Here is a 27,311-nt window from a genome sequence, read left to right on the forward strand (position 1 = left end):
AACTGAAACTGACATGGTAGCATCTAGCAGTAAGAAGAAGTGGTCACTCCTTTACTTCTGCATAACTTTTAACTTATAATAGCATAGCATATAATTTAAAACAGGTGTGGTGTCGTGTTTGGCACTTCCACATGGGCTTCAGTTCTCAGCACTGGAGTTTGCTGCTTGTTTGTAAGCCAGAGAGAGAAACCTGGATATGTGTGTGTGTGTGTGTGTGTGTGTGTGTGTGTGTGTGTGTGTGTGTGTGTGTGTGTGTGTGTGTGTGTGTGTGTGTGTGTGTCAAAAAATGGGTCTGATTCTGATATCGTTTACGTAAATACACGCATGACGGGATGCTGCGTCACTAACGGACAATGCATGTGGTCCACATCAACAAGAACCAATTCACAAGAACCATCACATTTAGTTAGAACAAAACAATCCACCAAAACTGCGGCACTAAAACGCCGCACACTCAAGAGAACGAGCCATGATCAGAAGGAACGATATTAACGATATAATAAAAACACCATAGACACATTAACACAACGCTACTGCAAATGTAAACACACAAAGCAGTTCACTCACCACATGCTGTTCACTTAAAGACAAAGTCCATCCGCCTCTCTTTGTTAACAAACACTTCAATGACGTGATTGTTCAGTTTATCGGTGCTCTTCAGTTCCAGTAGCAGCTCCTTCTTTATGGCCATGGACCAGTGAGGACAGTCCAGCCTCCCAGTTGTGTTTCTGGAATAAGTTTCAATGCGTTCTAGGCTGAAAATCTTTGCTCAACAGTGGCAGTCCATATTAGGATCGTCACCGCCAAACATGCCCATAACCCTCGGTGTGATAGGCGTTGTCACTGAGTGTTAAACAAACTACAGCAAGCAAAACACTACACATGTCATAGCTTCTTTTGTTTCAACCTGAACTCCTCTGACTACTAGCTGTGACTGAGTTCTGCTAGCTAGCTTTCTGTTGACAGAAGTCACACTGGCCCACTGACCAATCACAGCGCATGTTAATGCTCGCTGGCCCAGTGACCAATCACAGCGCATGCTGACGCCACCTCGGAGGCTTTGGCACGTCAAAGAATACGCCCAGCATGTCAAACTAAAGATCTGATTGGTTGAAGACTATGACATCACGATAACGTCTCCATGTACTTTAATCTGTAAAGGCCAGCTAGAAGGCCTCTGCTTCCATAGAGACATAGAAGTGAAATCTGATTGGATGAGAGCTCTCCTTCAAACCAGCTGCACTGGAAGCAGCGCTGCAGGCTGGAAGCAGAGCAACAGAGGAAGACAGGAACTGTGCAATGAGAAAATAAGCTAATAGGGGGAAATAATTATAATACATGTAGTGTATTTGTGAAAAGAAATTAAATAATAAAATAGCTATAACTTTGTGATTCTGCTTCGGCCAGCAGAGAAGGCTTAATCACCAGCGTTAATGTTGGACCACCTCAAGGTCGCATTAGCTCACCTGAGTTGTTTACTGTACAGATTACACCACCCATGTGTCCAACCAGTTTCTTCTATAATATTTCAATGATTTCTTTTCTCTCTCTGCTGATGGACTGCGATGATCCCAGAGTGCCCGTGTGATGTTGTGTGGTTAATTGAGATGAGGAGACATTAAGTTGGATAACTACACAATCATTGACCTGATCATGCCACAAGATGAATAGTCAGTGGATCATCAATGTTGTTCATCATCTGGAGACCTTGAATATCTGTAACAAAGGTCATAACAATCTTTTTACAATTTTGTTTGAACATTCTCAAATCACTCAAAACCAACAATGTCTAAATGAAGACGTGTTTGATGCAAAGTTAGGTGATCCGTTTTCTGGATTTATCCACTGGGCACCAAGAATGGCTGGACAAAATTCCGTAAAATGCATTAAATATTTGTTGACATATTTCAGTATGCAACCCAGCACTATTACCATCCATATTGCTAAAATATATCTAATGTCAATGTTTTTCTGATTTGGGTGAAGTATGACCTTGACTTGTAGCTACTTACTGCTTAATTGTTCAGAAAATGGGATTGGAAACAACTAGTTACACATAATTGCTTGCGGTACCATTTGTATGAATTGTTATCTCTTTATTGACACACAATAATCTTCATAGGAACTTTGTGATACTGCTCTTATCAAAAGAAACACCTCTCAGGTTGTAAAAGCAGTTTTTGAAAACAGTGGCCACACCCCTTCAGACAACGTCCTTAAACAGCTACCAATTCCTCTCCTCAACTATAACTACTATACAGCTCCAGAAAAATGGTCTCTCAAACTATTTTCAATATCTTAAAATGCCTTCTGGTCCTTGTAGTTGTTGCTTCGTTGATCGGTAACTGCGTCCTGATATGGATGAACAGCGAGCGGACTCCAGCGTGCCCTGCTCAGCGGGTCAGCACCGTCCAGCCTGCAGTGCACAACGAGCGCAGCGACGTCTTCGCTGACCTCTCGCTGGAAGAGTTCCTACAGGTGCGTGACTACATGTCCAAGATCCCCGGGATGAGTATCTCAACTGAACCATCTTCGCCTCCTTCCGCCGACTACCTGTATATGATCGATCTCTCTCTGCCAAATAAACAGGATATTTTGCACTACCTGGATACCAACGGGCTAAAACCAGCAAGAGAGGCAACCGCAGTGGTTTTTCATGGCACGAAGAACAACATAAAGGAATATGTAGTGGGCCCTCTCCCCAACCCGTCCTACCACCGCGATGTCACCTTTGAGAGATATAAAAAGGAAATCCCTTTGACTGCACGTCCAATTCATTTTGGGGAACATGTTCTTGTACAAAAGTTTCTGCAAGATGCCCTGAAACCAGTCAGTACGCTGCTGAAGGACAGTTTTGGTGTTGAGGCATCTGATTACATTGTTTACTACAACAGCATGCCAAGAGGAGTCAAGTCAGGGGACCGAGAGACCTGGATTTCACTGTGTCGAAATGTGGAAGGCTTCTTCATTCACCCTGTGGGCTTTGAGATGTTATTCAACCATCAGAGCACCAACCATTCGTCCTGGCAAGTGATTAAAGTGCTTTATAATGGTCAGTACTTTGACAGCATAATGGAACTGAAGCAGCAATACGAGGCAGGAACCGTGAAGAAGATCATCTACAAACCTCAGCCAAACTACGCCTCACTCAAACCCAGACACAAGTCCACAGGCTTTGGACCCCAGCAGTTTTATGTACAGGGCAAGCGATACAGTGTGAAGAACAACCACATCGTATACCTCGACTGGAGCTTTGCCTTTGGTCTGAGCCCACTTAGGGGCATGAGAGTTTTTGATGTTGGTTTCAGAGGAGAGCGGATCATCTATGAGTTAAGTGTTCAAGAGGCGATGTCAGTCTACGGGTCCGTCTCCCCAAATCTCATGCTTACCAAATTCCTTGATGGCAGCTGGGGCATTGGTCGATGTGCTTATGAGTTAGTGAAGGGCGTCGACTGCCCTTATTCAGCCACTTACATAGACACTTTCCATTTCATGGACACTGGTGTTCCACGCCGACTCAGAAACTCAATATGTGTGTTTGAGCATGACATGGGCCAACCTTTACGGAGGCACTTCTCACAGATGGTCTTCAACAGTTACGGAGGACTAGCGAACAGCGCCTTAGTGTTCAGGACAATCACAGCTATCGGAAACTATGACTACATCTGGGATTTCATTTTCTACCAGAGCGGCTCAGTGGAGGCCAAGGTGCACGCCACCGGCTACATCGCCTCTTCCTATGCTTTAAAGGACAATTTAACTTTCGGTCACCAAGTGGCAGAAAACGTCACTGGAAATATCCACACCCATTTTGTCAACTTCAAAGTGGATGTTGACGTTTTAGGTGGGTGTAGCAGGACTCAGGATGTCAGAATATCATTCTGATGTAAATAAAACAACTGAACAGGATAACTTAACACCATAGCAGTGAAAGTAATATTTAGTTAATGATGTCCCCTCTCAAGGTGTGAAGAATGTATTCCAGACCAAAGACATGGAGTTTGTGAACGTGTCTCTGCCCTGGATGCCTGGACGCCATGCCATGGTCCCTACGATGGTGGAGAGACAGCTTCAAACAGAGCGGGTGAGTCTGACTTTAACAGCTAGAAGCTGAGGAACATTCAAACAGCTCAAGTCTCAATGCAAATGTAATTTAAAACATATTGTATCAAAAATCGAGTTAAATATGAAAAACATCTTTCAGCAAATGTCTGCATCAAAGTTAAGCTAGCCAGCAGCTGAACAATAGCTGCTAAACTAGAAACAATACTTTGCATTAAGAATTGCCTTCCAAAAACAAGCAGCGCGTATAATAGTGTATTCAAATGTGTTCTTGTGTCAGAGCCAAGAGAGTATTCACCACAAATACTGGTGTACTGTACACATATGCATGCCTTTATTGAAGATACAATAGCTGAAGTAGCTAAGTATATAGTATAGTATATATATTAGGGCTGGGCAAAATTGAAAAAAAAAAAGATTAATCGCATAATGTTTCTGGGATTAATCGCATTATGCGAAATTCAATAAAGAAGTAAAAACTACTGTATTGTGCGCTTTTATTTTAAAGTAATATTATCAGAACAATATAACACTCTGGAGCAACAGCAAGTTAACAACAGTATGTAAATCTAAAATATATGCTCGGGAAGAAAAAAAAGCTGTATTTTATTGTTTTAATGCTTCTATATGACTGGTCATTCAATTAAATATTGTATTTATTTTCAGATGTTATAGACTATTTTATTCTAATGTAAAACAGCTTAATATCATGCTGAAGAAGAAACATTTGTCTTTTATCAGAATCAACATAAACAGTCTGTTCAGTAGTAAGGGTCCCTGTGAGGGACAAGCCACTCCTTCTTTTGTTATGTTCAGTAGTAAGGGTCCCTGTAGGGACAAGCCACTCCTTCTTTTGTCATGTTCAGTAGCAAGGGTCCCTGTGAGGGACAAGCCACTCCTTCTTTTGTCATGTTCAGTAGTAAGGGTCCCTGTGAGGGACAAGCTACTCCTTCTTTTGTCATGTTCACTATTAAGGGTCCCTGTGAGAGACAAACCACTCCTTCTTTTGTCATGCTCAGTAGTAAGGGTCCCTGTGAGGGACAAGCCACTCCTTCTTTTGTCATGTTCAGTAGTAAGGGTCCCTGTGAGGGACAAGCTACTCCTTCTTTTGTCATGTTCACTATTAAGGGTCCCTGTGAGAGACAAACCACTCCTTCTTTTGTCATGCTCAGTAGTAAGGGTCCCTGTGAGGGACAAGCCACTCCTTCTTTTGTCATGTTCAGTAGTAAGGGTCCCTGTGAGGGACAAGCTACTCCTTCTTTTGTCATGTTCACTATTAAGGGTCCCTGTGAGAGACAAGCCACTCCTTCTTTTGTCATGTTCAGTAGTAAGGGTCCCTGTGAGGGACAAGCCACTCCTTCTTTTGTCATGTTCAGTAGTAAGGGTCCCTGTGAGGGACAAACTACTCCTTCTTTTGTCATGTTCACTATTAAGGGTCCCTGTGAGAGACAAGCCACTCCTTCTTTTGTCATGTTCAGTAGTAAGGGTCCCTGTGAGGGACAAGCCACTCCTTCTTTTGTCATGTTCAGTTTGTTGCTTACCTTTTAAAGATGTATGTTAAAGACCAGCAATTGATTAACTTCATACAAAAGCAATCAGTGCTTTTGATCTTGTTCAGTTTTTCTACTCAGTGAGAAAAGTCTGTGTTGTCTTGAACAAGATCATGAAGTCTGGTTGAATGAGGTGGAGATGTGAAGGACAGCTGACAGGTATCTCAGCGGTGGCTTCACGCGATTAAGGTTCACTCTGGATTAATGTTCACTGTGGAGCGCTCTACCAGGCGGAGCGGCTCGCGGCAGCACCCGCTGCTCGCTGAGAACATAAACTACAGAACAAGACGTGCGTCAGTCTGTTGGCAACAAGCCGGTCTGTGAGGCTGCGGAAGCGAGCGCGCACATACGTAAATCACCTTCAGAGTAAAAGCGGTGCCGTTGTATTGCATTCATGGTGTGCATCTTATTTATTTCTTTTTCTTTTTTGATTTACCTCACGCGGGCCGGACTGGGAGAGCCGTAAGATGCAGCACCTGTGTGCAAAAAAGAAAACGAAAACGATCAATTGTGTTCTAATTGCATATATAGACAATCTCAGGAACACAGAACAGCGCCACCCGGTGTACATATTTAGGAACAATGTTTGATCCCATTTGGCTCCTACATATATGTGTATATACATATATATGTATATATATATATATATATATATATATATATATATATATATATATATATATATATATATATATATATATATATATATATATATATATATATATATATATACATATATATGTATATATATATATATATCTCCCTACCTCTCACGATGTGTCTACACCCCCACAGAAAGCAGCCCTGCGCTATGACACCAAGACTCCCCGCTACCTCCACATCTCCAGCAACCAGACCAACTTGTGGGGCCAGCAGCGCTCCTACCGCCTGCAGGTGTTCAGCTCCACCGGGGACCAGCTCCCCGAGAGCCAGCCCGAGGAGAGGGCCTTGTCCTGGGCCAGGTGAGGCGGCCTGAGGCCACAGCCAGCTCACCGTGTCTCAGACTGCATTGAGTAATCACTTGAAATATGTCTACCAATAACCCAACATGACCTCACTTCACTTCTCATGTGCAATATGTGATTATCATGTCTGTGAAATCATGCGTCATAAACCTTCTGATAAAGGTGCAATATTATAACTCTGCAATATCCCCACATAACTTTCCTCCACCTCTCAAAATGTGCAATATTCTCATATAACTCTCCCTTTTCCCTCTTTTCACAATCCAGGAACAGTCAGGACTGTTTATTACTGGTGTTTAACGTTAGCCCTCTCCTTTGTTGAGAACTTGTTTTTAAAACTGTATCTAAAAGTGTACATACTAACACCTTATGTATAGTGTTTTTATATTTTTTCTCTTATTTTAGTGTGTTTTTATTCCTAAACTGTTGACTCAGAAACCTGCACAATGCTTCACCATGAGTCTTCTGTCTACACAGTGTCTCCTCGTCTTCCTCCTGGACTCTCACGTACCTTTCCTTACAGGTACAAGGTGGCCATCACTCAGCACAAGGACTCGGAGCAGAGCTGTGGCAGTCTGTACAACCAGCACGACATGTGGTCTCCGGCGGTGGACTTCAGCACGTTCATAGAAGACGATGAGAGCATTGAGGACCAGGTGGGTAAAGTATAAACTCATGAGATGTAACCACGGCGTGTCTCCTCATTTCTTAATGTCCCGCAGGACCTGGTTGCCTGGGTGACCACCGGCTTCCTCCACATCCCCCACGCTGAGGACATCCCCAACACGGTAACCGTGGGCAACGGGGGCGGGGTCCTGATACGGCCCCACAACTACTTCGACGAGGACCCGTCCATCCACTCTGCCGACGCGGTGTACATCGCCCCGGGCAGCGAGGACAGCTGTGACAACAACAGGATGGCCTGCCTGGCTCAGGAGGCCTGCAGTCCCGTGCTGGAGCCCTTCAGCTACCACGGCTTCTCCAAGGTCACCAAGGTCACCAAGGGGAGGAGCTGAAAACAAGGGGTCACCAAGGTCACCAAGGTCACCAAGGGGAGGAGCTAAGAACAAGGGGTCACCAAGGTCACCAAGAGGAGGAGCTGAGAACAAGGGGTCACCAAGATCACCAAGGTCACCAAGAGGAGGAGCTGAGAACAAGGGGTCACTAAGGTCACCAAGAGGAGGAGCTGAGAACAACGGGTCACCAAGGTCACCAAGAGGAGGAGCTGAGAGGATTCCTCCTTCTTTCCTCTTCATATATTCATTTAGTTTAGAGACAATAACAATCATTTCAGCTTGATGAATACATTTTCTTATTATATTTCATTAAATTATAAATGATGATGATGATGATGATGATGATGATGATGATGATGATGATGATGATCATGCTGCTGCTGCTGCTGCTCTGGAAAGGGGGCTAAATAATGCTGATTTAAAAGACCACATATAGTGTACTAATACTAATTAGTTTCACTCGTTCATAAAATGTATGCAAAATAAAAATACAAGTTTTGCCCCAACTCCATGGATTTGTCTCTGTTGTCTTTAATGTCTTTTTATATTTATCTTGTTTCTTGTTTATAATATATGTATATTTAAGCAATAAGGTACGAGAGGCAGTACTGTGTTGTCAATAATGTACAGTTCAAGGGTGTAGTACTCTCTCAGAGCGTTAACTAGTCTCTCTCAGAGCATTAACTAGTCTCTCTCAGAGTGTTAACTAGTCTCTCTCTCAGAGCGTTAACTAGTCTCTCTCCCAGAGCGTTAACTAGTCTCTCTCAGAGCGTTAATTAGTCTCTCTCAGAGCGTTAACTAGTCTCTCTCTCAGTGTTATCTAGTCTCTCTAAGAGCGTTAACTAATCTCTCTCAGAGTGTTAACTAGTCTCTCTCAGAGCGTTAACTAGTCTTTCTCTCAGAACGTTATCTAGTCTCTCTCAGAGTGTTAACTAGTCTCTCAGAGCGTTAACTAGTCGCTGCTCGTCGGGCCTAACTACACCCTTGAACTGGACGCACATACGAACTATAACACTGACTGCCGGTTGAAAGCAGGTGGAGGATGACACGCAGCCACCGATGTAAAGAAGTGCTCTCACTGCTTCTGTCCGTCTTTTCTACGTCATTTTTCTCCTCCATGATGTTTAGAGAACTTGTCTTGCGTCGGGAAATTACCGACGTAATTATCTCTCACTGGAAATGATCATGATTTTGTGGTCAAACCCTTTTCATTCCTCATCTTAGTTTCTGGTTTTATCACTCGCTCTCCGCTAATTAGTCTCTCTCTCAGAGCGTTAAGTAGTCTCTCTCAGAGCGTTAAGTAGTCTCTCTCTCAGAGTGTTAACTAGTCTCTCTCTCAGAGCGTTAACTAGTCTCTTTCTCAGAGCGTTATCTAGTCTCTCTCAGAGTGTTATCTAGTCTCTCTCTCAGAGCGTTAACTAGTCTCTCTCAGAATGTTAACTAGTCTCTCTCACAGTGTTAACGAGTCTCTCTCAGAGCGTTAACTAGTCTCTCTCAGAGTGTTAACTAGTCTCTCTCAGAGCTTTAACTAGTCTCTCTCACAGTGTTAACGAGTCTCTCTCAGACTGTTAACTAGTCTCTCTCTCAGAGCGTTAACTAGTCTCTCTCAGAGCGTTAACTAGTCTCTCTCTCAGAGTGTTATCTAGTCTCTCTCTCAGAGCGTTAACTAGTCTCTCTCTCAGAGTGTTAACTAGTCTCTCTCAGAGCGTTAACTCTCTAAGAGCGTTATCTAGTCTCTCTTAGAGCGTTATCTAGTCTCTCTCAGAGTGTTAACTAGTCTCTCTCTCAGAGTGTTATCTAGTCTCTCTCAGAGCGTTAACGAGTCTCTCTCATTGTGTTAACTAGTCTGTCTCTCAGAGTGTTAACTAGCCTCTCTCTCAGAGTGTTAACTAGTCTCTCTCTGAGTGTTAACTATTCTCTCTCTGAGTGTTAACTAGTCTCTCTCAGAGTGTTAACTAGTCTCTCTCTCAGAGCGTTATCTAGTCTCTCTCAGAGTGTTATCTAGTCTCTCTCTCAGAGCGTTAACTAGTCTCTCTCAGAGTGTTAACTAGTCTCTCTCACAGTGTTAACGAGTCTCTCTCAGAGCGTTAACTAGTCTCTCTCAGAGTGTTAACTAGTCTCTCTCAGAGCTTTAACTAGTCTCTCTCACAGTGTTAACGAGTCTCTCTCAGACTGTTAACTAGTCTCTCTCTCAGAGCGTTAACTAGTCTCTCTCAGAGCATTAACTAGTCTCTCTCTCAGAGTGTTATCTAGTCTCTCTCTCAGAGCGTTATCTAGTCTCTCTCAGAGTGTTAACTAGTCTCTCTCTCAGAGTGTTAACTAGTCTCTCTCAGAGCGTTAACTCTCTAAGAGCGTTATCTAGTCTCTCTCAGAGCGTTATCTAGTCTCTCTCAGAGTGTTAACTAGTCTCTCTCTCAGAGTGTTATCTAGTCTCTCTCAGAGCGTTAACGAGTCTCTCTCATTGTGTTAACTAGTCTGTCTCTCAGAGTGTTAACTAGCCTCTCTCTCAGAGTGTTAACTAGTCTCTCTCTGAGTGTTAACTTGTCTCTCTCAGAGTTTTAACTAGTCTCTCTCTCAGAGCGTTAACTAGTCTCTCTCAGAGTGTTATCTAGTCTCTCTCAGAGCGTTAACTAGTCTCTCTCAGAGCGTTAATTAGTCTCTCTCAGAACGTTATCTAGTCTCTCTCAGAGTGTTAACTAGTCTCTCAGAGCGTTAACTAGTCACTGCGCGTCGGGCCTAATTACACCCTTGAACTGGACGCACATACGGACTATAACACTGACTGCTGGTTGAAAGCAGGTGGAGGATGACACGCAGCCAACGATGTAAAGAAGTGCTCTCACTGCTTCTGTCCATCTTTTCTACGTCATTTTTCTCCTCCATGATGTTTAGAGAACTTGTCTTGCGTCGGGAAATTACCGACGTAATTATCTCTCACTGGAAATGATCATGATTTTGTGGTCAAACCCTTTTCATTCCTCATCTTAGTTTCTGGTTTTATCACTCGCTCTGCGCTAACTAGTCTCTCTCTCAGAGCGTTAAGTAGTCTCTCTCAGAGCGTTAAGTAGTCTCTCTCTCAGAGTGTTAACTAGTCTCTCTCAGAGCATTAACTAGTCTCTTTCTCAGAGCGCTATCTAGTCTCTCTCAGAGTGTTATCTAGTCTCTCTCAGAGTGTTAACTAGTCTCTCTCTCAGAGCGTTAACTAGTCTCTCTCAAAGTGTTAACTAGTCTCTCTCACAGTGTTAACGAGTCTCTCTCAGAGTGTTAACTAGTCTCTCTCTCTCAGAGCGTTAACTAGTCTGCTCTCAGAGTGTTAACTAGTCTCTCTCTCAGAGCGTTAACTAGTCTCTCTCTCAGAGTGTTAACTAGTCTCTATATCAGTGTTAACTAGTCTCTCTCCAAGAGAGTTATCTAGTCTCTCTCAGAGTGTTAACTAGTCTCTCTCCCAGAGCGTTAACTAGTCTCTCTCTCAGAGTGTTAACTAGTCTCTCTCAGTGTTAACTAGTCTCTCTCAGAGAGTTAACTAGTCTCTCAGAGTGTTAACTAGTCTCTCTTATAATTATAATAACCAGGGTTCTCCAAGGGAGCTCTGTTCTCCTTTGTGTTTCACATCCTGTCACTGCCTGCAAGAGGAAGTCCTAGTGGAAAATGAAAGCTTTGTCAGAAAACATTTCACTCAACATCTGACGGGATAAAAACACTGAGCACATCCTGGAAGGACCCAGAAACAATCAGTGTGTTCCCTCCTGGATCCATCAAGTGGGTTGGAGCGGGGCGGGTGTGTCTTGAACATGTTGTCAGTGTAACAATGCTTTAAGGAACCTCAAAGCAACACTGAACAACACTAATATTGAATTCTACAAGATCTTGTGAGAATGAAACACACCTTCACGCCGTTCTTTGGCCAATAACCTCTCTGTTTAGTTTGAGAGGCAGAAACAAGAAAAGCTTTCCTCAGGATGTTGCTGTAGCAGATGTTCAGTCACAGCCTCGGGACTCACCAGAGACTGGACTGGATCTGGACTGGATCTGGCCTGGATCTGGATCTGGACTGGATCTGGATCTGGATCTGGACTGGAGGCTCACGTCTGTCACGCTTTCACACACATGACTGGCAGCAGAGGAACTGGTCCACAGAGAAGGAGCTCATCTCACAACCAATATAACACTTTTAGTTTTAATCCATTGAAATGCTTCAACAGCACCACCTGCAGGAAGGCCAAGCAAGTGTTTTCTGTTTGTTGTCTAAAGAAGCCTTTGTTTTTGTCAGTGTTTGGGTTTTTCTTGTTTCCTGTTTTATTTTGAAGTTCTGTCTCATGTGTCCTCTGTGTCCCTGCACTTCCTGCCCCTGTGATCGTCTGCCCTGTCCCTGATGGTTTCCTGCTGTGTCCAATCACCTCCCCTTGTATTTAAACCCTGTTTGTGTCCTGCCCCTGTGTCGAATTGTACTGTGTGCAGACTGTGTGTCGTAACTGTGTGTAGACTGTGTGGAGTGTGTGTGTAGACTGTGTGTAGTAACTGTGTGTAGTGTGTGTGTAGTAACTGTGTGTAGTGTGTGTTTAGTGTGTGTGTAGTAACTGTGTGTAGTAACCGTGTGTAATTACTGTGTGTAGTAACTGTTCGTAGTAACTGTGTGTAGACTGTGTGTAGTGTGTGTAGTAACTGTGTGTAGACTGTGTGTAGTGTGTGTAGACTGTGTGTAGTGTGTGTTTAGTAACTGTGTGTAGACTGTGTGTAGTGTGTGTAGTAACTGTGTGTAGTGTGTGTGTGGTGTGTGTGTAGTGTGTGTTTAGTAACTGTGTGTAGACTGTGTGTAGTGTGTGTAGTAACTGTGTGTAGTGTGTGTGTAGTAACTGTGTGTAGTGTGTGTGTAGTAACTGTGTGTAGTGTGTGTAGTAACTGTGTGTAGTGTGTGTAGGTATCAGAAGATGTATAAGATGATGTATAAGAAGATGTATAAGAAGATGTATAAGATGATGTATAAGATGATGTATAATATGATGATGTATAAGAAGATGTATAAGATGATGATGTATAAGAAGATGTATAAGATGATGTATAAGATGATGATGGATAAGATGATGATGAAGAAGATGTATAAGATGATGATGTATAAGATGATGTATAAGAAGATGTATAAGATGATGTATAAGATGATAAGATGTATAAGATGATGTATAAGATGATGTACAAGAAGATGTATAAGATGATGTATCAGATGATATATAAGATGTATAAGATGATGATTAAGATGATGATGTATAACATGTATAAGAAGATGTATAAGATGATGATGTATAAGAAGATGTATAAGATGATGATGTATAAGAAGATGTATAAGATGATGTATAAGATGATGATGTATAAGATGATGATGTATAAGAAGATGTATAAGATGATGATGTATAAGATGATGATGTATAAGATGTATAAGAAGATGCATAAGATGATGTATAAGATGATGTATAAGAAGATGTATAAGATGATGTATAAGAAGATGTATAAAAAGATGTATAAGATGTACAAGAAGATGTATAAGATGATGTATAAGAAGATGTATAAGATGATGATGTATAAGAAGATGTATAAGATGATGATGTATAAGAAGATGTATAAGATGATGTATAAGATGATGATGTATAAGAAGATGTATAAGATGATGATGTATAAGATGTATAAGATGATGATGTATAAGATGTATAAGAAGATGCATAAGATGATGTATAAGATGATGTATAAGAAGATGTATAAGATGATGTATAAGAAGATGTATAAAAAGATGTATAAGATGTACAAGAAGATGTATAAGATGATGTATAAGAAGATGTATAAGATGATGATGTATAAGATGATGATGTATAAGAAGATGTATAAGATGATGTATAAGAAGATGTATAAGATGATGTATAAGAAGATGTATAAGATGATGATGTATAAGAAGATGTATAAGATGATGATGTATAAGAAGATGTATAAGATGATGTATAAGATGATGATGTATAAGAAGATGTATAAGATGATGATGTATAAGATGTATAAGATGATGATGTATAAGATGTATAAGAAGATGCATAAGATGATGTATAAGATGATGTATAAGAAGATGTATAAGATGATGTATAAGAAGATGTATAAAAAGATGTATAAGATGTACAAGAAGATGTATAAGATGATGTATAAGAAGATGTATAAGATGATGATGTATAAGAAGATGTATAAGATGATGTATAAGAAGATGTATAAGATGATGATGTATAAGAAGATGTATAAGATGATGTATAAGATGATGATGTATAAGATGATATATAAGATGATGTATAAGATGATGTATAAGATGATGTATAAGATGATGATGTATAATTAGATGTATAAGATGTATAAAATGATGTATAAGAAGATGTAGAAGATGATGCATCAATTCATCTGAAATGGGAGCAAAGAGGTAGATTGATGACATATGGATATGACCGTCCCTAGAACTCAATCATCTACAATGTTTCTTGCCCAGATCAAAGCCAACATGAACTGATCCTCCTTAAAAAAAAGTGTAACTTTATTTCCATGTAATGTCATTTAACTGATAACAAATAAAGCTATGTAACATACAGTGTAACATGGAGTGTCAGCACGCTTCTCATATTTGTAGTGACATGATTTAACACGAATGGAAAACAGCAAATTGCTGTAAAAGTGGACATAATTAGGAGTGAAAGGTTATATTCTTCAGTGTAACTTGTTATTCTATTAACTGGGTCTATTTTAAAAGAGTTCAGCATTTTGGGAAAGACGTTCATTTTCTTTCTTAACAAGAATAAAGAGATTGATACCAATCTCTTTTCAGAGTACGGCGCTGGAATGAGGCCGTGGCAGCTCACCTACACACCTGTACTGTCCATTACGACCATGTGGGACAGGCTGGTGTTGAACAGCTAAATACACAGAAATGCACAATTTACATTTTTTAGTTTTTAGTTTTTACACTGTCCCATTTTCATGAAAAACAAGTGTAGTCTCTAGTGTGTGCTGCAGAGATCTTCTGGTGGTAACTGTCTGCCAAAAGCTGGACTAAGCTGTTCACTAAGAAAACTCCCAGAACCTCACATGTATGTTTTCACATTTATGTTTGTGTACAGAAGAAACTATGGAGATACAGAGTGTTAAATAGTTAATTTTGAAGGTGTTGGTAGTTCACTTTGGAAAGAGCCAGGCTAGCTGCTTCCAGTCTGTATGCTAAGCTAGGCTAACCCAGACCTGACGCCAGCTCAGTACTTTCAGAAACAAAGCACATTTTCCAAAACGTTGAAAAGTTCCTTCACTCAATGTCTTGCCCATCTCACACATGTAATAACACAAATAATGTGCAGCCCCAGATTGCTTCTATAAACACGTTAACATTGACACACGTTTCTTGATAGCTGGATAAATAAACCCAAGCATATCTGAGTGATTCGTGCCAACAGCTCGCCGTGCCCAGCAATCAGTCCGAGTCCTCAAACTTCATGACCCCCTGGAAGCCGTGGTAGCTGAAGGGCTCCAGCACGGGGCTGCAGGCCTCTTGAGCCAGGCAGGCCATCCTGTTGTTGTCACAGCTGTCCTCGCTGCCCGGGGCGATGTACACCGCGTCGGCAGAGTGGATGGACGGGTCCTCGTCGAAGTAGTTGTGGGGCCGTATCAGGACCCCGCCCCCGTTGCCCACGGTTACCGTGTTGGGGATGTCCTCAGCGTGGGGGATGTGGAGGAAGCCGGTGGTCACCCAGGCAACCAGGTCCTGCGGGACATTATCATACACATCATGCAGATTCCTCTCAGTTTAATTAAATATGAAGCTGTGTTTGTGTTTTCCATCTCAACACACCTCGTCTTCGATGCTCTCGTTGTCTTCTATGTACTTGCTGAAGTCCACAGCCGGAGACCAGATGTCGTTTTGACTGTACAGGCTGCTGCTGGTCTGCTCTAAGTCCTTATGCTTGGTAATGGCAACCTTAAACCTGGAGACAGCCAGAAGAGAAGCTTTGGGTGGCCAGCAGAACCAGGCCTGAAGGTGTCTCATAAGAGCATGAACGTCTCCACACCAGACCTTCTGGAGCACAACCCGATCATGGCACTGGACATAAATACTCATGTGCTGAAGCATCCAATATGGACAGAACATGGACTATGACCTTTTTGCTGGCCTCTAGCTACTGCTAGAGGCCAGCAAAAAGGTCATAGTCCATGTTTACAGGACAGAAAACATTGGAATTCCTTTCATTTCCCAAGATGGGGTCTCGGTGGCAGCAGACCCAGCAGACCGACCCAGACTTCCTCTCACCCGCAACGTGTTCAGATCATTCTGGGATACTGAGGTGTTCCCAGTCCAGCCGGGAGATCTAATCCCTCCAGTTTTGGGCCTTCCCCAGGGTCTCATACCAGTTAGATGTGCCTGAAAACCTCCAGTAGGAGGCGTCCAGGAGGCATCCTGACTAGATGCTGAACACCTCAGCTGACTCCTTTAAACATGAAGGAGCAGCGGCTCGACTCCAAGCTCCTCCTGATGTCCGAGCTCCTTACCCTATCTCTAAGGCTGAGCCCTACAGAGGAAACTCATCTCCTTACTCTATCTCTAAGGCTGAGCCCTACAGAGGAAACTCATCTCCTTACTTGTATCTGAGACCTCGTTCTTTCGGTCACGACCCAGAGTTCGTGACCATAGGTGAGGGTTGGAACGTAGAGCGACCAGTAAATGGAGAGCTTTGCCTCCCGGCTCAGCTCCTCTTCACCAAGACGGACCGGTACAGCGCCTGTTTTACTGCTGCAATCGCACCGATCCGCCTGTCGATCTCCCGCTCCACCTTACCCTCACTCGTGAACAAGACCCCGAGATACTTCCTTCACTTGGGGTAGGCAGTTTGTCCCCAACTGGAGGGAGCAATCCACCGGTTTTCGGCAGAGCACCATGGCCTCAGATTTGGAGGTGCTAACTCTCATCCCTGCTGCTTCACACTCGGCTGCAAAAAGCCCCACTGAATGCTGGAGGTCACGGTCCGGGAGCCAATTTATATAAATACATTAAAAAAATATTATAAATCCCACAGACAGATGTACAAGGGTGACTAATAGCATGATTTATGAAATATAATTAAAAAGACAAAACATAGGAATAAAGTAGAAAAGTACTAATGACAGGAAACCGACTCAGTAATGTCAGTTAAACAGCAGCAGTGCTTATCTAATGTTTTAATAGTAGCTAATGTTAGCTTATATAAGCTACTGGTCTGACCAGACCAAGGAAGTTGTAGCAGCAAAACCACAGAGTTCTGAGAACTGAAATGAGGGGAAATGAAATAATAGACCATTTTTCTCCGTATCTTTAAAGGTTGGAAATGATTTGATTTGGACTGTGGACAAACAACTACAGAACCATCATCACTTTTTCAAATGATAAGTTAAGAGTCACGACACACCCAGTCGCCACGATATACTAGTGCTGTCACAGATTTTAGGGCTGCATACACCAGTATGTCGTCTGCATAGAGGTGAGATCACTATGTGATGTTTGGTCTAATGGGGCTCAGTGACAGTGTATGAAGAGCAACTGAAAGTGGTCTAAATATGAATCATTGTGAAATTATGGACGTGCACTTTACTATCAGGTATCTTTATTTTGCCATCTCGATATCTGGTCAAACTTTTAATCATGAAGGCAAAAGAAGAGCTCACAATCATTAACTTTAAACAATATGAGTTTTCGGCTGTCCGCCTCACCTGGCCCAGGACATGGCCCTCTCCTCGGGCTGGCTCTCGGGGAGGGGGTCCCCGGGGGAGCTGAACACCTGCAGCCGGTAGGAGCGCTGGTGGCCCCAGCGGTTGGTCTGGTTGCTGGCGATGTGGAGGTAGCGGGGAGTCTTGGTGTCATAGCGCAGGGCTGCTTCCTGTGGGGGTCACAGTAGACATTAGTCTTTCAGTCAAGGTTCAAGAGGTACTTTTCTGGCTGCAACACTGGTGGACAAGGACATTGTAATTTCCATGAACAGTACATATGAGTATATCATGGTTTGCCAGAAATACGTCATATATGGGCTATTTGATAAGTTGTATGTTTAAAAAGGCTTGAGCTGCCTGATATCCAGCAATATTAACAACATAATTCAACAGAACCAGCCGCACCAACAAAGTCCCGGTTTGAAGCAACAACCAGGTCATTTCATCCTGGATCCTGAGGGTGTCGGCACTCCGCCTCGGTAGGGGTCCCATGAGTGGATCCTCACACTATATTTTCAGTTCTTTATGAATCTGTGCTGGACCAAGAATGTGTGATGGTAATTAGAGTGAGAGGAGGCGGGGCTATGTGGGCACGGCAGTGGTGTGTGTGGTGTGTGTAGTGTGTGTGGTGTGTGCATCAGCTGTCTGTCAGAGAGAAGAGAGAGAGAATGTGCAGTGTATCGATAGTGATGCCATGTCTTTTGACGTCATGATAATGATGGTTCGCGGGTCCTAAATCTTGATTCAATTTACATCACAGTAATAAGTTGTTATGGTGAACATCTGCCTCTTCACACATTCATCCACCTGATAAGTCCAATATTCTCTCAGCAGTATATAGTTTGCAGTGTCGGGCCGTGTGTTTTCGACCTAGGCCTTCAGTGCCGTATGAGGGGCGGGTCAGACCGACCCACTCAACACGGCGCTGCCCACTACACGTTCATACAGACGGTCATGTGTGGACAACAGAAGTTAAACAACCATGTGGTTGCGGAGATAATAAAAGTGCCGTTTTTAAAAACTTCTAAAATGAGGCGCTGGGGGCTTTGGGCGCATTAGGTTAATAGGACACTCCGGGGAGCATGCCTCCAACCTTGCCGTTGCTGCGTCATTAACGGATAATGCATGTTGTCCAAACCAACAACCAGTCACATTTAGTTATAACAAAACAATCCAACAAAACCGCAGCACTAAGACTCTGCACACACAAGACATCTCCAGCAGCTGCTGCACCATGGAGGGGAGAGGAAGGACCAGCCCCGACTCACCTGCAGCAACAACAGCGCTGTGGCTTGTTTATGATTACATATGACTGCAGATGTAACAACAGTAACACAACCAGCAGTTCACTCACTAGATGCACATAACCCCCATAACCCTCTGTGGGAAAGGCATCATCAGTAAATCCACCAGCAAGGCCTGAGGTTCTAAGTAAAAGCTAGAATACGCCCAGCTTGTTAAACTAAAGATCTGATTTGTTGAAGTCCATGACAATCAACCACAGCGTCCTCTCTCTGTGTGCTTTAATCTGCTAAGGCTTAATCTGCTTTGCTGGCATAGAGACACAGGAGAAAAACAAACTGATTGGATGAAACTCTCCTTAAAACCAGCTGCAGTGCTGCAGGCTGAAGGCAGAGCAACAGAGGAAGACAGGAGCTGTATTCGCGTCGCAGCGCGTCTGTGGATTGACTTTACATGTAATCTGGTCGCGCCGCAAATTCGCGCCGCATCCGGTGTGAACACGGCATTACATATTACACATTAAGAAAATGTGCTGCACATGAATATGCAAATGTATGAAACAAGCTGAGGGGAAACTTGCATTATTTCATTGTGTGCATTACATTTTTATGACAAGAGAAATATTCTCCTGAAATGCTGCATATGTATATGATGTATAGAAGTGAAATACATGTCTGATGCACTTCAACAGCAAAGAGCTGGATACACAATGCTGTGCTCTTAAGAATACATTGTGCTCTATAAACTATTTATTCATGAACACATTGGTTGCATGAATATGATATGATATGTGATATCGCAATCAAGCATGATGAGAAATGTATAATTATGGTATTTTTAGAATCCCTGGATAATAAAACAAGTGTTCAGAGATGAACACATGTATACACATGTGTTCATCTCTGAACACTTGTTTTCAGGTCAGGTATCCATGATGATGTGGGACAAGGTATTTGGGAGGAAACCTTCACTGTAGAGCACTTCATGGTTGCTTCTTTGTAACAAAGTGCAGAGCCTGCTGTCTCCACACTTTCACTGAATGTGGTTCATGACCTCCGGCGGCCCCTGTGCTCCTATTGAAAGCAAACTGCCAGCCAATGCAAAGGGCGGTGAGGAGAGAGAGGAGCACCTGCTCTGTGGCCAGCTGCCGCTCCACCAGCTGAGGCACCATAGCGGAGCGGCCGGGCATCCAGGGCAGCGACACGTTGACGTACTCCATGTCCTTCGTCTGGAAATAGTTCTTCACGCCTGCATGGGACCAGGTAATAACACAAATTATGATTCCCGTTTAAATCAAAGGGAATCTCACAAGAGCATCCTCATTAATTGGGTCAAACTTCAATAACGCGTTTGCTTTTTCACTAAAAGCAATCTCTGAAAATATAATGGAAAAGACTTTTGACATTCCGACTCTGCTTTATGCAACAATATTAAAATATGAATTAAACTCAAAAGCAAACTGCAATATAAATATGTTGCATCCTTTAAGTCATAGTTGATATTAACTTTATGCACATTTCAGTTGGAAAGACTAACCCAGCTTTATAGTGACAATATTATAATGACAGTTAAAATGTGGAAGTTAAAGGGATGTAACCGTTAAGATAACCTTAACTCAAGCTGTAAGTCAGGCAGGAGGCGGGCTCTATTCATCCACCAATTGTATTGTTTATCTGCTGGAGGTGAAATGCAACTGCTGTATGCTGAGAATAAGATAATAAGTTATTAATAAATTAGATGATAATAAGTAAGATGATAATACGTTATTAATAAATTAAATTATATAAGCAGAGAGATACAATGCGATTGTATTAATGTCATTTTATGTAAACGGTCTTAATATAAAGAACGCACCGCTTTATGTAGAACATATTTAGAAAATCAGATAGCTGAAGTTATTGCACTCAATAACTATCGGATCATAGTGTATAACCATATTATAATTATGAAGAAAACATATTATAATGTATTACATGAAGATTATAATACATTATGATCTCTGTAACATGTCAGTGAGTGACCACATATATTATTATGACATATGTTATTATGACATATTATTATGACATATGTTATTATGACATTATTATGACATATGTTATTATGACATATGTTATTATGACATATATTATTATGACATGTTATTATGACATGTTATTAGGACATATATTATTATGACTTATGTTATTATGACATATGTTATTATGACATATGTTATTATGACATTATTATGACATATGTTATTATGACATATGTTATTATGACATATATTATTATGACTTATGTTATTATGACATATGTTATTATGACATATATTATTATGACATATGTTATTATGACATATATTATTATGAGTCCTAACAGGGTCCATGAGTCCTAACAGGTCCATGAGTCCTAACATGTCCATGAGTCCTAACAGGGTCCATGAGTCCTAACAGGGTCCATGAGTCCTAACAGGTCCATGAGTCCTAACATGTCCATGAGTCCTAACAGGGTTCATGAGTCCTAACAGGGTCCATGAGTCATAACAGGTCTATGAGTCATAACAGGGTCCATGACTCCTAACAGGTCTATGAATCCTAGCAGGTCTATGAGTCCTAACAGGGTCCATGAGTCATAACAGGGTCTATGAGTCGTAACAGGGTCCATGAGTCATAACAGGTCCATGAGTCCAGGTCTATGAGTCCTAACAGGGTTCATGAGTCCAAACAGGTCCATGAGTCCTAACAGGGTCCATGAGTCCTAACAGGGTTCATGAGTCCTAACAGGGTCCATGAGTCCTAAAAGGTCTATGAGTCCTAACAGGTCTATGAGTCATAACAGGTATATGAGTCATAACAGGGTCCCGGCCCCTAGGGGCCCCAGCCTCACCCAGCACGTCCAGGTCCACTTTGAAGTGGATGAAGTGCGTGTGCAGGTTCCCCAGCGTGTCCTCGGCCACCCGATGCCCGTGCCTCAGGCCGCCGGCCTGCGGGTAGGAGGAGGCGATGTACCCGGTGGCGCGCACCGTGGCCTCCACGGAGCCGCTCTGGTAGAACCGGAAGTCCCACATGTAGTCGTAGTTCCCGATGGCCGTGATGGTCCTCAGCACCAGCGCGCTGTTCACCAGGCCCCCGTATCCGTGGTGGAAGAAGTCGGAGAAGTGCCTCCGCAGCGGCTGCCCGGTGTTCAACTCGAACACGCAGATGGAGTTCCGGAAGCGGACCGGGCCCGGGACGTCGATGTACCGGTACGTGTCCACGTAGGTGGCCCCGTACGGGCAGTCCACGCCGCGGACCAGCTCGTGCGCGAAGCGCCCGATCCCGATGCTGGAGTCCAGGAACTTGGTGAGGATCATGCCGGGCGTCACGGACCCGTACACGGACATGGCCTCCTGCACGCTCAGCTCGTACAGGACCCGCTCCCCGCGGAAGCGCACGTCGAACACGCGCATGCCCGTGAGCGCGCTGAGCCCGAAGGCGAAGCTCCAGTCCAGGTAGACCACGTGGTTCCGGCTGATGCTGTAGCGCTTCCCCTCGGCCTCGTACTGCTGCGGGCCCACCTGCAGGGGCCGGGTCCGGGGCTTCAGGGACCCGTGCCCCGGGCTCTCCTTGTACACGATCTTCTCCACGGAGCCCGCGGCATACTCCCGCCGCAGCTCCTCCACGCTGCTGAAGTACTGGCCGTTGTAGAGGAGCCGCTGCACCGTCCAGGCGGACGCGTTGAGGCTCTGGTGGTCCACCAGGACCTCCAAGCCCACCGGGTGGATGTACATGCCGGCCACGTCCCTGAAGAACGAAATCCAGGTCTTCCTGTCCCCGGACTGGACCCCGCGGGGCATCTGCTCGAACGCGTTCAGGTTCTTTCCCGGACCCACGTCGAAGCTCTCCTTCATCAGGGTCGCGAGCCCGTTGAAGACCCCCTCCAGGAAGGCGAACAGCAGCTTGTACTCCCCGATGGTGACCGTGCGCGCCGTGATGGGCAGCTCGGTCCGGTACCGCTCCTGGGTCACGTCCCGGTGGTAGGTCGGGTCGGGCAGAGGCCCCACCACGTACTCCTTCACGCAGCTAAGCTTCCCGTGGAAGATCACCGCCGTGGCCTCCCGGACCGGGTCTGCGCCGTTGTGGTCCAGGTAAGCCAGCGCGTCGGCCTTCCGGGGCAGCGACAGGTCGATGAGGAACAGGAAGTTGTCCGCCGGCTTGGTGATCTGGTTGGTGGAGATGTCCAGGTCCTTCTGCCCCAGCAGGTACTGCTGGACCTGCAGGTACTCGTCCCGGGTCAGGTCTGCGAACGCCCGGCTGCGCTCGTCGTGCTCGCGCCTCAGCGGGTGGACGCGCCGCGCGGAGCATTTGGGGGCCCGGCCGGAGCGGAGCCCGACCAGAACCACGTTCAGGATGATGGAGGCCAGGACGAAGAGGACCAGGGTCCACTTCCAGAAGGAGCTCATGCTGCGCTCCACCATGACGGGACAGGGACTGAGGAGCCGGGGGCAGAGAGCCGTGCCGGGGCGAGAGGGAGGGAGGCGCGTCCTCTGGAGGGGGACGCGCCTCCCCCCCCTCCCCCGCCAGGACGGACACACGCGGAATGTCAAGAGTACACGGTACTCTTTACGCACGAAACTTTATATTAACTTTATATATACATACACACTATGTATACACACACACACACACACACACACACACACACACACACACACACACACACACACACACACACACACACACAGTATATATATATATATATATATATATATATATATATATATATATATATATATATATATATATATATATATATATATATACACACACACAAACGTAGTGTGTATACTAGTGTCATCATGTGGAACATACATCAATCAGGTGAGGAAACCCTTAGAAGGTTTAAATATCCTGTTGGTGCTAAAACATTCGTCCTGGACTGAATGTTGGGACTGGAACACATGAAGAACCTCCAGAAGGACATGATGCTAACCATAAATAACAGAGCCGTCATTAAAGGGAAAACTATTAGATGGTTGGACATTTGTCTTTTCTGTCTTTTCAAATCTCAGAACTTAGTCCTGAAAAAGTGAACTTATATATTTAGAATGATTTTAATCAGTAATTTCTCTGCTTTCTTATTCGTTGCCTTTCATACTCACCACCATTCGTAGCTCAGCTAATATAATGCATAATATATATATATATATATATATATATATATATATATATATATATATATATATATATATATATATATATATATATATGTGTGTGTTGAATGCCAACATGAGAAGGAATCACAATGTAATTCATGTCAAATACGTTATCAGGTCATGACATCCGTCATGTTGTACGAGAGTGTGTATTCCATCAGATCTTTTATCTTAAATCAACTTATTATTCTTTTGCAACATATGGAACGTGTCAGTGCTGCCTCCTAACTATCAGAGTGTGTAGAGACGCTCATAACTATCAGAGTGTGTAGAGACGCTCCTAACTATCAGAGTGTGTAGGGACGCTCCTAACTATCAGAGTGTGTAGGGACAATCCTAACTCCCCGAGTGTGTAGGGACGCTCCTACCTATCAGAGTATGTAGAGACACTCCTAACTATCAGAGTGTGTAGGGACGTGCCTAACTATCAGAGTGTTGAGACGCTCCTAACTATCAGAGTGTGTAAGGACGCTCCTACCTATCAGAGTTTGTAGGGACGCTCCTAACTATCAGAGTGTGTAGAGACGCTCCTAACTATCAGAGTATTTAGAGACGCTCCTAACTATCAGAGTGTGTAGAGACGCTCCTAACTATCAGAGTGTGTAGGGATGCTCCTAACTGAGTCATCCTTTAGAAGGAGATTTAGTGTTACGCTCCAACAACATTGTTAGACTTATGATGGACAGTTAAAAAAAAGATGACAATTGCGCTTGCACACGATTCAAATGTACTTTTCGCCATGGCATCAAATAAGTAGAAATAATTAGCTTTTGCTTTACTATTGTCTACTATTTGTTAACACCACCAGAGAGAGTAAGTTCACTGAGCATGCTCAACATCTTCTAATGTTCTATTTGAGGTATCGCTCACGTAGCCTTTATCGCAACCACTAGGGCTATTTGAATAATGTTGGTTTTTAATAAAAGGTACACATGTGAGATTGTGTTCAGATGTGTAAATATCAGTCTATATGTTACTGGTTAAGAGTAAATAAAGATGACACAGAAAAAAATGAAAAGGTTTCAGGTCCGCCTATAAAAAAAAATCACTTTCAGGATGATTATTTCTTTGAAATGATGTAGCTGTAAGGTCCAACTCTAACCCAAATCATAGCTCAATATGTGAACATTCTCTAACCCAAATCATAGCACAATATGTGAACATTCTCGAACCCAAATCATAGCTCAATATGTGAACATTCTCTAACCCAAATCATAGCACAATATGTGAACATTCTCTAACCCAAATCATAGCACAATATGTGAACATTCTCGAACCCAAATCATAACTCAATATTTGAACATTCTCTAACCCAAATCATAGCTCAATATGTGAACATTCTCTAACCCAAATCATAACACAATATGTGAACATTCACTAACCCAAATCATAACACTATATGTGAACATTCTCTAACCCAAATCATAGCTCAATATGTGAACATTCTCTAACCCAAATCATAACACAATATGTGAACATTCACTAACCCAAATCATAACACTATATGTGAACATTCTCTAACCCAAATCATAGCTCAATATGTGAACATTCTCTAACCCAAATCATAACTCAACTGTGAACATTCTCTCTGCAAAGGTTGACTTTGATAAAGTGAAGCTGAACAAAGTTAGAGAGGGTTTAGAACAGAGAACATTCAGGCGAGGACTCCAAGATTTACATCATATACCAAACCATATATTTCACTTGTATATTACTTATGGTGTTCAATACATCCAAATACAGCAGTTTTGGGCTTTTTTTTTATAAAATAAGTTATGATTTACAGTTTTATATAACAATCGCTCAGTCTGCCCCCTTTTCATTGGTTTTTAAAAGGTTAAATTAAAAATGATCGTTCTACGTGAAGACAGGAATTTAAACCGTTGGAACACTCCATTAACGTCCTTCATAGCAAGATAAGAATAATCAGGGCGTTTTATATTTTTAGCCGGTTGTTTTCACCTTGTCCCTAAATGACCCCTCTCCTATCAGTGCAGCTGGACGTGCAGACCTGCAGGACCAACAATAGAGACCGGACCCCTGTAGTTTTCCAGGTCTTGTCGGATCACACAGAAAAGGAAACCCTAGCTGGCCTGCTCTTGACCTGCTGTGCTTCCTGCTAGCCCAGTGGGAAATGTTTTTAGACTCAGCCAGCATTCTTTCCAACATTCTGATGTGTTTGATAAGCATGGGAACTTTCAGACTTCATCCCCAAGATATTGACGTAAGAGGCCAGAAACCGCTAGTGACGCAGAGGAAGGCCGGAATGGACAAAGAGAGCTGCAGTGATAGTTTTTTTTTTATGTGCAATTTGCAATCAGTTATTTTGATTATGAATAGTCACAAACAAATGTATTTCATCCTTTTTGCATGTACGTTCTGCTAACGTGTGTACACCTGGGTATGACCTACTTGCGCACACAACACTAATATGGCATCACCTTTAAGCTTGTTTATTTACAGATAGAAAGACAGACGGGTGAGGACAGTCACAGCGCAGCTCTTTCGCTATTTACAACCAGCAAAGTTGAATATGCTTCTTCATTTAGAACTAGATTATGTGTATGGAGCATAAATGGGCCAAACTCAGGACATTCACACAGGAGACCAAGGTTTGAGTCCTGTGGGAAGCATTTTAAATAAAAGAATGTAAAAAGAGCTGCAGTTTCAGTTGATAAGTCTCTGACAATGTGAGAAGATTATTTGGGGGCAATCGTCTCTGCTGCCTCAAGATATCAATTCCACAGCGCTGCTAGCTTCACTTTGATTGAAATAAAAATAAATAGAGAGTTACAGAATTCAAAGCACGTACTTGCAGAACCGTGTGGAATGTGGGACAAAGAACGTTCCACAGTGGTGATGGTGCTCCAGACCGCCAAACGCTCTCTTCTGATTGGCCATTCTTTCATTAGCCCCGTTGAGGATGAGCCCTGTCCATTGTGCATCCAGCTTTGTCTTATCCGTGAATAGAATAACAAAACGCATTGGACTCAGCATACAAGGTGATAGAAATATCTGATGATAGATTAAAAAACGCACATGAAAGATACGGACTTGGTGTCCTGTAGGTGTCTTACTTTTCAAGCATTTCATGTCTTTCATGGCCAAACATTACCACAGGTAAGAAAGATTAATACATTACCACGGGTAAGAAAGATGAATACATTACCACAGGTAAGAAAGATTAATACATTACCACGGGTAAGAAAGATTAATACATTACACATTAAAAGACGACGCAGTAAAATACACATTAAAACAATAAATAAAATCTGATAGAACGCAGGCCATAGAGCTTGTATTTAACCAAGTGCCAGTGAAAACAGGAACGTCTTGGTTTGTTTCTAAACGACGTCACAGACCCAGTAACCCGTAGAGGAGCAGAGCGCTATAGACATCACCGGGTGTGAAGCTGTGGGACCGACAGAAGGTTTGACTGGTTGGTGGATAAGGGCTGAGTAGTTCAGCCAGTCATAATGATGTCACCATTGGATCCCTTCTTTTCTCATTTGTTAGACAACATATTGTAAGGTGTATTTCTTCTTGGGCTTCCTTG

The 27,311-nt window shown here is 43.1% G+C and overlaps 2 protein-coding genes across 2 annotated transcripts; one reads left to right on the forward strand and one right to left on the reverse strand.

Moving 5' to 3' along the window:
- Window positions 1-2,361: 2,361 nt before the first annotated feature.
- LOC306750094 (primary amine oxidase, liver isozyme-like) lies at window positions 2,362-7,593 on the forward strand (the record flags this gene model as incomplete). The annotated part of the gene is made up of 5 exons (XM_079233485.1): window positions 2,362-3,844; window positions 3,966-4,084; window positions 6,408-6,574; window positions 7,101-7,233; window positions 7,300-7,593. 5 exons carry the CDS (start codon window positions 2,362-2,364, stop codon window positions 7,591-7,593), a joined length of 2,196 nt encoding a protein of 731 aa, XP_079089611.1.
- A 6,531-nt stretch (window positions 7,594-14,124) lies between these two features.
- On the reverse strand, window positions 14,125-23,017 carry aoc2 (amine oxidase copper containing 2; the record flags this gene model as incomplete). The annotated part of the gene is made up of 5 exons (XM_079232787.1): window positions 14,125-15,361; window positions 15,449-15,581; window positions 17,338-17,504; window positions 19,706-19,824; window positions 21,448-23,017. 5 exons carry the CDS (start codon window positions 23,015-23,017, stop codon window positions 15,071-15,073), a joined length of 2,280 nt encoding a protein of 759 aa, XP_079088913.1. The 3' UTR covers window positions 14,125-15,070.
- Window positions 23,018-27,311: the final 4,294 nt, after the last annotated feature.

Source organism: Taurulus bubalis, assembly GCF_910589615.1.
Source record: "Taurulus bubalis genome assembly, chromosome: 17".
Lineage (NCBI taxonomy): Eukaryota > Metazoa > Chordata > Actinopteri > Perciformes > Cottidae > Taurulus > Taurulus bubalis.